Genomic DNA, 12,586 nt, shown 5'->3' with positions numbered 1-12,586 from the left:
AAGCCCATGCAGACCTTGTACTGCCGTAAGAAGTAGATATGTTAAAGTCTGAAAAGCTCGTGTCACGTGGACAGGCAGCTGATAAATCTCATACCCCCAAGAGCAGGATGCCTTTGGTTCAAATCCTGGCTCTACTGCTTTCTAGCTGTGTAACCTCTCTGTGCCTCAGTTTCTTCTTCTGGAAATTGGGGATAATAGTTGTACTGACCTCAGAGAGATGCTGAGAGAATGAACTGAGGGAATTATAATAGTATCTACCTCACAGGCTTGCCTTAGTGAGTTATTCCACAAGACGGCCAGAGAAAGGTGCCCGGCACACAGAAAATACAGAAGGGTGGGATGTCACGTGGGTGACCCAGCCTGGGGAGACCTGGCCCAAGCCAGATCAGTCTTTGAATGTGTAGCCCGGTCTGTGACCTTGTGCCTAAAATCTCCCAGCCTCCCCACTTTTCTTGCCTTCTCCTCTCTGATACCCTGTTTGGCACAGTGAAGCAAGGTTGGATGAATCCAGGAGTTCACGGTCCCAGGGGATGGGGCAGGGATGGGGCAGTGGGCATGAGGCCTCAGAATTGCACCCCTACCCCCAGGCTTCCTGATCTCTCGGCTCTTCCCAGGAAACTAACGATACAGGCTGCCACTGATTCTGGCATCAACACCAAACAGGGTCCTGGTCTGAGGGGGAAGCTCCAGGGCAGAGGAGGGGCTGAGAAGACATGCTGGGGACCTGAGTGGGGAGGGGCTGGGCCACAAACCACAGGTGCTGACTCATGGCCTCCGCTGGGCACTGGGCGCTGTGAATGAACCAGCCCTGGGGCTTTCTACAGCCGGAGGGACGAGCTGGCCAGATGATGGCCCAGGGTACAGTGATCCATGTGGCCCCAGAGCAGCCCACCTATGACGTGTGTGTGCTGGGCACCGAGACTCAGCTGGATGTCTACGGGTGAGCAGGGGACATTCTGGGGTTGGGGGGCAGGTCTGGTGATGCTGGATGAGCAGGTTCTGCTGACACAAGACGTGTGTTTTCCTCAAGCTTCAGGCTCCAGCCTCTGCAGCCACCGGCAAGGGAGAAGCTAGAGAGCTAAGACCTGAGTGGCCCTGGGATGTGCGTGGACTCAAGGCAGTGAGTTCATTGCCATGAACAAGTGGGTCTTCCCCAGAGCCTCACCACAAATGCATTATTATAGGGCAAACAGGACCATATCCTTTCACCATTGAGGCAATGGGAGCTCAGAGAGGGTCTGTGACTTACCTAAGGTCACACAGCAAGTGTGCCCTGGAAGCAAGGCTGGACCCTGGACTTCATAGCCCAGACCTGGATCCCCCTGCAGTTTGTTGCCCTACACCTCTCAGCCAAGCCTCCCTCCATGGGTGGGTAATAGCGTGGGTGTGATGAGACAGGCTGTGGCATAGAGAGGCCGAGGAGACCAGGCCCTGCTATTGGCTAGCTGGGCTGCCTTGGGCAACTGAGCCTCAGTTTCCTCATCTGTGAAATGGGGATTATACCCACTTCGTAGAGTGCTTGTAGGGATTAAATGTGAAAACCATAAAAATGTTTGTTAAGTACTTAGCACAGTGCTGGGCCTACCCCTGGTAGTTGTTCATTCGTTCACCCATTAATTAATTCATTCAACAAATACCAATTGAATACCTATTATGTCCAAGCCCTGTGCCAGGCTCTGGCTAAACAAGATGGTCTAGGAACGCTCTTGGTGGGCATGGTTGGGGTCATTGCTGTTGTCAGTAATAGTAGTGGCAGCCCCTGGCTTCCTCCATCTGATGCTCCACAGATGCTCCAGGCTGAGCATCTGTGGTCCTAGAATGGTGCCCACAGGAGTGTCTGGCACATTTCCTTGGAAGTGTCGCTCGCTTCCAGCCCCCAGCCAGCAGTAGGAGAACAGCAGAGACTGAGAGGGTGAGGAGTACAGGAAGAAGAGGCTGACGGTCATCTGAGGCCACCTGACTCCCAGGAGACAGCCCTCCCATTAGTGAGGCAACGAGCCCTGTATTCATGCGCCCTTGTGATGTGTGGTGTCTCACACAATAATGGCTGATATTCACATCACACTTGGTACACACAACTCATTCAGCCCCCTTATGAGGTAGGCAGTGCTGTAATTCCCATTTTGCAGAAGGGAAAGCTGAGGCTCTGAGAAGTTGAGTAACCCACTGAAGCCACACAGCTAGTTAGTAAGGGAGCCAGGATTGAAACCCAGGCAGTCTGGCTCTGGGACCCTCCTCTCTCCCGCTCCATCCCTGGACCAGCCCTTCCTGTCACTTCTTGCCTGCCCTTCACAGCAGCTCCCTGCCAGCAGCCATGTCCTGTGCAGCCACCACCCTCACTCAGCCTGAATTCCCTTCCAAAAACACAGATGGGCTTGGCAAACCCCCCTCCCCAGCACTGCTTCCTTGACCCCCTCCCAGCACAAGCTTCCGTACCTTTGCTCAAGCTGTGTCCCTGCAGCTGGGCTCAGAGGTCCCAGGGGTTAGAAAGACAAGGTTGCGGAGGTACAGACCACAGGCTATGGGTGCGTTTCCAGAGCTGCTCTGACAAGCTCTGCTTATGATTTTCATTCTGAGTTTGGAAAGTACTTTGCCTGCAATGGGAAATACACTGATTATATTCAAACAAAATTCCGCTGACCTGAGATGAATATTGAAACCTGTCGAGGGCTTTCTGTGATGCTTGCAGCTGGAGTCAGGGAGGGATCTTGACTCCGGCTACCACGTGCCAGGCCCTTCTGTTCCTGGTTTCTAATCCTCACAGAAATTCTGCAAGGTAAACACTATTGGCGTGCCCATTTTAGAGAGGAGTAAACTGAGGCCTCAAGAGGTGAAAACCCCTACCCAAGGTCACCCAAATTAAAGGTGTCAAAGCCAGGAGATTTGAACCCAGCACTGTCTGACCCCCAAACTCCCCCTGCTTCCCCAGCACACGCTGCCTCCCAGTGCTGTGGGTCTGGCCTTGCTAGGCACTGCTGTCTGGCTGGTAGAGCTTCCAGAGCTTCCAGAGGACTTGAGAGATCCAGAAGGGGTGGGGGGTGGGTTCCAGGAGGTGGCAACCACGGAGGACCCTGGGCATTCTGGAGCTGCAATCACTGGGGTACTCCTTTTCCTCTGGCGCCTCCTTCTCAACAGGAAACCACTCAGTGTGACAGTGGGGAGCAGGGCAAGATTGTTAGTGTCTCTGAGCCTCAGCTTACTCATCTGTAAAATGGGGAAATTAACACCCACCCTGCTGAGTTGCAGTGAGGATTAAATTATACAATGCATGCCAAGAGTCTGGCAGAGTGGTCCCCCTTTTCCGTAAGGATTGCATGTGTTGTTGAACGTGAGAGTGTTGCAGACGCTGCTGCCCATCTGGTGGTCGTTGTAAGGAAATGTTAGATGCAGGAGCTGAAGGAATGATGTCATTTGTCTGGGGCTCAAGTTCTTGGTGCTGCCTCTATGGAGGCTATTGGAAGTTACTAGAAGATTCAGCTCTGGGTTATCTTACAATAGCACACACGGGTCCCCCAGCCCCCAACACAGTAAAAACCCTTGTGTGTTTATGAAAGTCCCTTGTTTAGGACCTGAGAGGGTCTGGAAAACAGCCAAAGGAAAGAACACGCATCCTAAATCAAATCCCAGTGGTGCCACTTCCCAGCAGGGCCTCACCTCTCTGAGCCTTGGTTTCCCATCTGGCAGAGAGGATGGCTGTAGAGCCCCAGCAGGTGGCAGACCCATCTGTCCACACCCGTCTCTTGGTTCTGGAGAGGAAGCCATGCCAGGCCGAGCGAGCCTAGGGGAACCGCCCCGCGGGCAGGTCCTGCGTCCTGCTTTGTCCCCCACTGTCTCTGTCTCCAAGTCTCTGTCTCCCCCTTGTTCTTTGAGCCGCTTGTTCGTTCTCCTGTTGTAACAGACACATGGTGTGTCCCTCTCCCATCCCCATCCTCCTGCCACAGCACCTGGGCAGCTGGGGACGCCTGGCTTCCCACCTCGGCTTTGTAAGCATAAAGGCAAACAGCTGCGCATGGAGCAGAGAAGGAGCCTCCGGGCTTTGGCAGAGAAACCAGGGCCTTTCTTAAGTTTTGGTTTGGCCAGGGAGGTGTAGGGTCAACTGAGGCACTTGAGCAGAGGGGCACTGGTTCTGCTGTACCATCCCTCCATCTCCTCCAGCAAGGGCCACGCATTCCTTATTATTACTGTTACCATGATGTCCCTTCATTTCTGATATTATTACCTAGCTACTGAAGAGGGCCGAGCACCACACATGGGCCCTTCAATCTGCACAACATCGTAGAAAGCATCATCGTAGTAAATGTTATTCCCATTTTACAGAGAAAGAAAGTGAGACCAGAGAGGGTCAGTGCCTAGGCCAAGGTCACACAGCCTGTCAGAAGTGGCCCAAGCCCATCGCCACTCTCCATCCCTTTGAGGCTGCCTGCTGTTCCCAGGATGGACTGGGAGAGGTTTCCCATGGGCAGCTGAGGCCCTGCGTCCCTGCTAGTCTGCAGGCAAGTGTCTGACCACAAAGAGCCCCAACCAGCTGCAGACACCACATCCACAGGCACGTGCTGTAGCCAGCTGGTGTAGACAGACTGGCCCCTGGGCTATTCGATGTGGTGGCAGGCATAGTTTGTATACTTTATCCACATTGACCCTGGCTGTCTCCCCGACCCAGACAGTCAGTGCCTCCCAGGGACGACAACCCAGCCATCCTGCTACCCGGCCACTATTGTGCTGGGAGCAGTTGGGGTCAGGTAGGAAAGCCAGTGCCTGCACCAGGGGACACACAGGGACACCTGCTGTTAGAGTTTAGCAGAAGTGGAATGGTGTCTTTGTCAAGGACTGATCCTGTATTAGTTATCTATCACCATGTAACAAATTGCCCCAAAATGTGCTGGCTCAAAACAATAGCGTTTATGATCTCAGTTTCTGTGGGTCAGGATCCATTGTGGCTTAGTTGGGCCCTCTGCCCTGGGGGCTCAAAGGCTGCAATCAAGGTGTCAGTGGGGCTAAAGTCATGTTGAGGCTTGACCAGGGCAGCCCTGCGTCCAAGCTCAGTCATGTGGCTCTTGCAGAATTGTGCTCCTCGTGGGCTTGTGGACTGAGGGCCTCAGTTCCCTTCATGTGGCTGGCAGGAAGCCTCCCCCAGTTCCCTGCCATGTGGGCCTCTCCATAGCTCCCAGCATGGCAGCTGGCTTCATCAAGGTGAGCGAAGGTGAGAGAGAGAGAGAGAGAGAGAGAGAGAGAGAGAGAGAGAGAGAGAGAGGAGAGAGAAAGAAAAAGAGGTGGGGGAAGAGGTCTTTTGTAACAGCCCATTACTTTTGCCATTTTCCATTGGTTGAAAGGAAGTCTCTGGGGACTTCCTACACTCAAGGGGAGGGAGTTACATAAGGGCATGAACACCAGAGGTGGGGATTATTGGAGACATCTCAGAAGCCTACGTACTTTTCCCGTATTTTCCTAATTCTCTATAAGGGATACCTACAGCTTTTGATATGGAGACAAAGAACTTTATTACAAAAATAAAAAGTGTAATCATAAAATCCATGTCTTGTGACATTATGGAGTGAGGGCTGCCTCTCTAAGTTGTTTCCACTACGGTTTGAATCTGCTCCAATTTATTAGCCCTTCTGTCTGTGAGGATTTCACTGTCTGTGGGTCATTTACTGTCACAGAAAGGGCTGCTCTGAACATCCTTGAACGTGTCTCCTGGTGTACATGTACAAAAGATTCTCCAAGAGTGGAATTGCTGGGTTTGGGGTGGGCTAATGTTTGACTTTACAAGATAACAGCAAGTTCTTTTACAAAATGCTTAACTTGACACTCCCATGAGCGGTGTGTTAAAGTTGTCGTTGAACCATATAGTCTATGATGTGTTTTTTACCAATCAAATAGGTGTAAAACCCTGTCTCAAGGCTTTAATATTTCATTTCTTTATTTATTAGTGAGGTGGAGCTCCTCTTCAGATGTTTATCATCCACTTGTGTTTCAATTTCTGTGAAGGCCTGTTTGTATCTTTTGCCCTGGGCTTTTTTTTTTTCTATTGAGTTGTTTGTCTTTTTCACGTTGAATAGCCCAAGTTCTTTAAATATTACGGATGCTAAGCCTTTGTAGGGTTTATGCTGTGAATATCTTCTCAGATATCTTCTTCTCTTGCTTTTTCACTGTATAGAGTCTTTTGATGAACAGAAGTTATTTATTTTCATCTGGTTGAATTTATCAATCTTTTCTTGTTTATGGATTTTGTGTCTTATTTAATTATGGGCATCAAGATGTCTCCAACATCTTTTGAAAGATACAAATGTTCATTCATGATAAAAAGTCATGTAAGCTTAGTCAACTAAGCATAGAGGAGATCTTCAACTCGATAAAGAATATCTACAAAAGACTTACAGCTCACATCACACTTAATGATGAGAAGCTTGAAGTTTTCCACTAGAGTCAAGAACAAGGCAAATGTGTTCCCTCTCCCCACTATTTTTCAACACAATATGGAAAGTCCTAGCTAATGGTTAAGACTAGAAAAGGAAATAAAAGGGATACCTACTGAGAAGAAATAAACTTTTTTGTTCACCTATGACATGATCATCTATGTAGAAAAACCCAAAGAACGGACCAAAAAAACTTCTGGAACTGATAAGCAACTATAGCAATGTTGCAGGACACAAGTCAATTGCTTTGCTGTATACCAACAATGAAGAAATGGAATTTGAAATTAAAAACACAATGCCATTTACATTTGACCCCTCCCAAATTAAATACTTAGGTATAAGTCTAACAAAATATGTATAAAGTCTGTACAAGAAAAACTTCAAAACTCTGATGAAAGATATTAAAGAAGTAAAAAAATGGAGAGCTATTTCATGTTCACGGGTAGGAAAACTCAATATTGTCAGTTCTTCCCAACTCGATCTGTAGATTCGGTGCAATCCCAATCAAAATCCCATCACGTTATTTTGTGGATATCAACAAACTGATTCTTAAGTTTATATGGAGACACAAAACAAAGAAAACAAAGCAAAACAAACAGAAAACCCCAGAATAGCCAACAGAATATTGAAGAGCAAGTTGGAGGACTGACACTACCTGACTTCAAGACTTACTGTAAAGTAAGTCACCTATACCTGAATAAAAATTATTTTTAGAAAAAGACTTAACTGTAAAGCTACAGTAATCAAGACAATGTGGTATTAGCAAAGGAATAGACAAATGAAACAATGGAATAGAATAGAGACCAGAAACGGCTGCACATAGATATAGCCAACTCGTCTTTAGATGCAGCACAGAGGATTTTTATGGCAGTGAAACTACTTGATATGGTACTATAATGGTGGATATATGTCATTACACATTTGTCCAAAACCACAGAATGCAAAACACCAAGAGGGAACCCTTAATGTAGACTGCGGACTTTGGGTGATAATTATGTGTCAATGTAGGGTCATCAATTCTGATGAATGTACCACTCTGCGGGAAGAAGTTGATAACAGGGGAGGCTATACATGAGTTGGGGCAGGAAATATGTGGGAAATCTCTGTACCTTCCTCTCAATTTTGCTGTAAACCTAAAACTTCTCTAGAAAATGACCTATTTTTAAAAAAAAAGATGCAAAATTCTGTCTTTCTTAAGTCGTTAGTATATGGTGTGAGGATGGGATCAATTTAATTATTTATTCAATGTATTCATTTTCCATATGGATAAGCAATTGTCCCAGCACCATTTATTACACAATATTCACTTTCCCCAGTTATTTGCAAGACCACCTCTGTCATAGATCAAGTAGAATCTCTCTTAAGTTGCATCTGTCATTTTCTTTACCTAAGCCATTACAATGCAATCCATGACTTTACAGTAAGTCATACGTGGTAGAGCAAGTCCCTCACCTTTTGCTTCTTTTTCTTAAAAGGTACTTTGACTATCTTAGCCCCTTGGTTTTCCAAGTAAACCTTGGAATCAACCTGTCAAGTTCAAGTAAAACCCTGGAATTTCTCTGACCATATGAATCTATTTGGAGAGAATTCATACCATGATGATATTAAGCCTTCCTAACCATGTTCATGGTATTTCTGTCTTCTAATTTGCGTCTTCTCTAATTGATTTCAATATGGTTTGATCATTTTTCTCCATAAAAGCCTTACACATCTTTTGTTAGATTTATCCTAGGTACTTTACAGTATTTCTTCCTAATGTAAATTATATGCTAATAGTGTGGGTTTTGTCTAAAAATTAATTTTGTCTGATATTAATATAGCCATCCCACCTCTCTTCTGGCTAATATTGGCTTAATGTATCTTTTTTCCTTTTTTTTTTAAACTTTATCTTTCCTGGATCCTTGTATTTTAGGTTCATCTCTTATAAATAGCATGGAGCTGGATTTTATTTCTTTATCTAGTCCAAAACTCTCTTTTAACTAGTAACATTATTTATATTTATTTTGATCATTTATATATTTGAGTTTGCTTTTACCATTTGCTTTTTAGTTTTTAGTTGTCTCTTTTTTTCTATGTTGCCCTTTTCTCTGTAATTGCCTTTTTTTTTTTTTTTTTTGCGGTACGCGGGCCTCTCACTGTTGTGGCGTCTCCCGTGGCGGAGCACAGGCTCCGGACGCGCAGGCCCAGCGGCCATGGCTCACGGGCCCAGCCGCTCCGCGGCATGTGGGATCCTCCCGGACCGGGTCACGAACCCGCGTCCCCTGCATCGGCAAGCGGACTCTCAACCACTGCGCCACCAGGGAAGCCCTGTAATTGCCTTTTTGAATGGAATTATCCATTCTTTTAAAAAAATTATTGCATTTTCTCCATGTATAGAAATTTATGAACTCCATTTCTGTTCTTTTGGTGAATACTTTTACATTTCTAGAATTAAACACTATCTTAATTCTGTCTTCAATTGAAGATCTCATACCACTTTAACTCTCATTACCTCTCCCAGTTTACATTCTGCTCTTTTTTTTAATCTCACAATTTTGATATTTTTATAAACTATTTTTTATACAGACAATATTTTTTAGATTTACCAAAATATTTACCATGTTATTTGTTCACCATTTTTTCTTGCATCCAGATGATCCTGACATTAGGTATCTTCTTCTTAAAGTATGTCTTTAGAAGTTGCTTTAGTGAAAGTATGTTGGTTTTAAAATATCAGTTTTTCTTCATCTGAAAATGTTTTTATTAAAATATAATTTTTTATGCACACAATTCTAAGTTAATAGTTATTTTTTCAAGATACTTTGACGATATTATACAGCTCTCCTCTGGATTTCATTACTGCTGTTGTGAAGTCTACTTTCAATCTATTGATAATTATTATTCTTTTATAGGTGACCTGACTTTTCTTCTTTCTGGATACCTTTTAGATCTGTTTGTCTTTGGGTTTTTTTTGCGGTACGTGGACCTCTCACTGTTGTGGCCTCTCCCGTTGCGGGGCACAGGCTCCAAACGTGCAGGCTCAGCGGCCATGGCTCATGGGCCCAGCCGCTCCGCGGCATGTGGGATCTTCCCAGACCGGGGCACGAACCCGCGTCCCCTGCATCGGCAGGCGGACTCTCAACCACTGTGCCACCAGGGAAGCCCCATGTCTTTGGTATTCTTAACCACAGTGAGATGTGTGTGTGTGTGTGTGTGTGTGTGTGTGTGTGTGTGTGTGTGTGTGTGTATGCAAAGAAGGGAATTCTTGGCAATTTCCCTTCCTTTTCCCATCTCAGCAATGCTTTGAAAAGTATATTCTAGGGCTTCCCTGGTGGCGCAGTGGTTGAGAATCTGCCTGCCAATGCAGGGGACACGGGTTCGAGCCCTGGTCTGGGAGGATCCCACATGCTGAGGAGCAACTAGGCCCGTGAGCCACACCTACTGAGCCTGCGCGTCTGGAGCCTGTGCTCCGTAACGAGAGGCCACGATAGTGAGAGGCCCGCGCACCGCGATGAAGAGTGGCCCCCGCTTGCCGCAACTGGAGAAAGCTCTCGCACAGAAACGAAGACCCAACACAGCCAAAACTAAATAAATAAATAAATAAGTAGGTATATTCTAACCATGATCCAGTTGTTTGGTAAGGGGAAGGTCCTTCAGAGTACTGTTTGTACTGTTCGTATGATTCTTCATATATGCACAACACTGTGTGTGCATGTTTGTGTAATATAAACATCTGGGTGCACACATCACTCTATGCATACATCTGTGTGTGTGTGTGTTTTCTTAGTTCAAGCGTAGCCTCTCCAGGTCAGGGAATTTTCTTTCTGTTTCTCACTCCTCCTGACAACCTACCAGTACTTACTCCCATGGTCAGGGTCAGTCTGGCTGCCTTCTGGTGTCCACACTGGTGGGGAAAGGAAGAACAGTGGGGAGAGCAGTAGTGGGCCAGACACTGCCTCACCGTGTCCCCCTGTCCTCCCCATCTGTCTCTTCCACAGCTCTGCCCCTAAGGACTGCACATCCTTTAGCATCAGTGCTTCCCCAGGAGTGGTCGTAGATGTTGCCCACCGCCCTCCGGCCAAGAAGAATCTCACAGGTTTCTCCAAGTGGCTCCTGGCCCCTGGGCTGGAAGTGAGCCTGAAGATGAGAGCTGCCAGCAATAGCAAAGGGGACCGGAAGGTGAGTGTGGCAGCCGTGGGCTGGGATGTGTCGGAGGAGGTCAGCAGGTCATAACAGGTCAGGCACTCAATCGACCCAGCGCCCCAGCCCTCTGCAGGCTCTGGGGAGAGTCAGTTCCTGGTCTCTCCCAGCTTCTGGTGGCAGCTGGTGTTCCTGGACTTGTGGCCATATCGCTCCAGTCTCTGCCTCCGTGGTCCATTACCTCCTCCTCAACCTGTCAAACCTCCCTCTGCCTCACTCTTATAAGGACACTTGTCATTGGGTTTAAGACCTGTCTGGATAATACAGGATGATCTCATTTCAAGATCCTTGATTACATCTGCAAAGATCTTTTTTTCCAAATAGGGTCACATTCACAGGATCCCGGGATTAGGTCGTGGACGTATCTTTTGGGGAATCACCATTCAACCCACTGTAGCCGCATTGGCTATAGATGGACTTAACAGGACCCTCCAGGATTCCCACAGAGATCTGGGACAGCAACCACTGGTTCCCAGCAGGACAGGCCAAGCAGGATACCTCCTGGGGCAGAGTTGTTGCCTGCTCTAAGAATACAGACCTTGGGCATCAAAGCCGGTCAGCAAGGGTGCAATCAGAGAACGCTTCCTGGGAGAAGTGGCAAGCTGATGGATGGTATCAATGACCTGCTTAAGAGAGGAAAAGAGAAGCGAGAGCTCCACACAGGGGATGTGGCCTGTGTGCACACTCTGGATAAGAGAGGGTGAGATGTGTGTTGGGGAAGCTGAGGAAGAGCTGTATGGAAAGAAAGGAAGGTAGAAGGGAAGGTGAGAGAGAGAGGGAGCCAGTGTTAGAGGGTTTGGCATCAGAGACCTCATTCTCTTAGAACAACAGGAAGCCAATGACAACCTTTCATCCAGGAGTAACAAGACCACTTATGTATGTTAGAAAGACCCACTGGCTACAGTGTAGTGAGTCAGTTAGATCTAGGCAGCAGACTGGGGGCAGGGCAACCAGTCAGGAGGCTGATGCCGTGGTCCAGATGCAAGGTGACAGTGGCTGTGACACTTCCCTGGATTCCCACTATCTGCAGGACAGGTCGAGACACCTCAGTGCGACCCTCAGGAGCTCCCCTTCTTCTGGTGGCAGCTCTTTGGTTTTGCTTTGGGGAACTCCCCTCCGTCATCTTGCTTAGAAGTGTGGTTCCTGACACTCTGCCCTCCTCTGGTCAGGCTGGGCCAGCCAGAGGGGTTCTTCCTGGATTTTTAACCTTGGGTGCTGGGAGTTGGTGTTGCCACTCTCCCTCCAATGCCTCTTCCACCACATCCCCATCTGCTGAACTCCTGACACCATGCAGGCAGAGGAAGCCGCTGCCTCCCTGGTCTCCCAAAGGACCCTCTTCTATACATCATAGTCACTTGAGTGTTTTGCTCCCCTTCCGCTCCCAGCAGCTGGGGTGTTCCTAACAGGCTGGGAGCCTGATCCTTGTCTCCTCAGCACCCTGCTCTGAGCTGGTACATAGCAGGCCAATTAGTGTTTGTTGAATGACTAAGGGAAATCATTAGTGGTTGACTCCTGTCCTATAGGTTCAGATTTAATACTATGGACCCGAAACCACTCCAGCTGAAGCCCTGCTCTACATCACCGGGGTCGGTAAGTGACGCCAGGGATCTTGGAGCACCACCCCCCTCCCTCCACACACACACCCATGCAAGGCATCTCTCCAGGAGAAACTACACCCTGAATCTTACTTTAGACTGAGCAGAGAAAAGGATAATTTCTAGCCAGTCATGCATCTGGTAGTTCGTAAGTATTCCTTCCCCAGTCAGTGAACCCCAAATAGAGCTGGGGAGGGAGGGCATTTGCAGGAAGCTTCAATTACATCTCGATATTTTATTTCTCAGCTTAGGAAGTGGTATGTGGATTTTCAACATACGAGTCTCTATACCTTTTTTTTTTTTTTTTTCTTGCGTTATGCGGGCCTCTCACTGTTGTGGCCTCTCCCATTTGCGGAGCACAGGCTCCGGACGCGCAGGCTCAGTGGCCATGGCTCA

General features: G+C 47.6%; 1 protein-coding gene across 1 annotated transcript in view; it reads left to right on the top strand.

The window, feature by feature from the left end:
- Window positions 1-848: 848 nt before the first annotated feature.
- Window positions 849-12,586, top strand: part of PADI4 (peptidyl arginine deiminase 4) — a 31,083-nt gene continuing 19,345 nt past the window's right edge. The window contains 3 exon segments of the mRNA XM_007459321.1: window positions 849-940; window positions 10,394-10,574; window positions 12,119-12,185. Coding sequence (XP_007459383.1) covers window positions 849-940; window positions 10,394-10,574; window positions 12,119-12,185 — 340 coding nt within the window.

The sequence above is a fragment of the Lipotes vexillifer genome, unplaced genomic scaffold (assembly GCF_000442215.2).
Source record: "Lipotes vexillifer unplaced genomic scaffold, Lipotes_vexillifer_v1.1 scaffold496, whole genome shotgun sequence".
Classification (NCBI taxonomy): Eukaryota; Metazoa; Chordata; class Mammalia; order Artiodactyla; family Lipotidae; genus Lipotes; species Lipotes vexillifer.
Note: the sequence above shows the minus strand (reverse complement) of the source record. Positions and strands in the feature narration are given on the sequence as shown.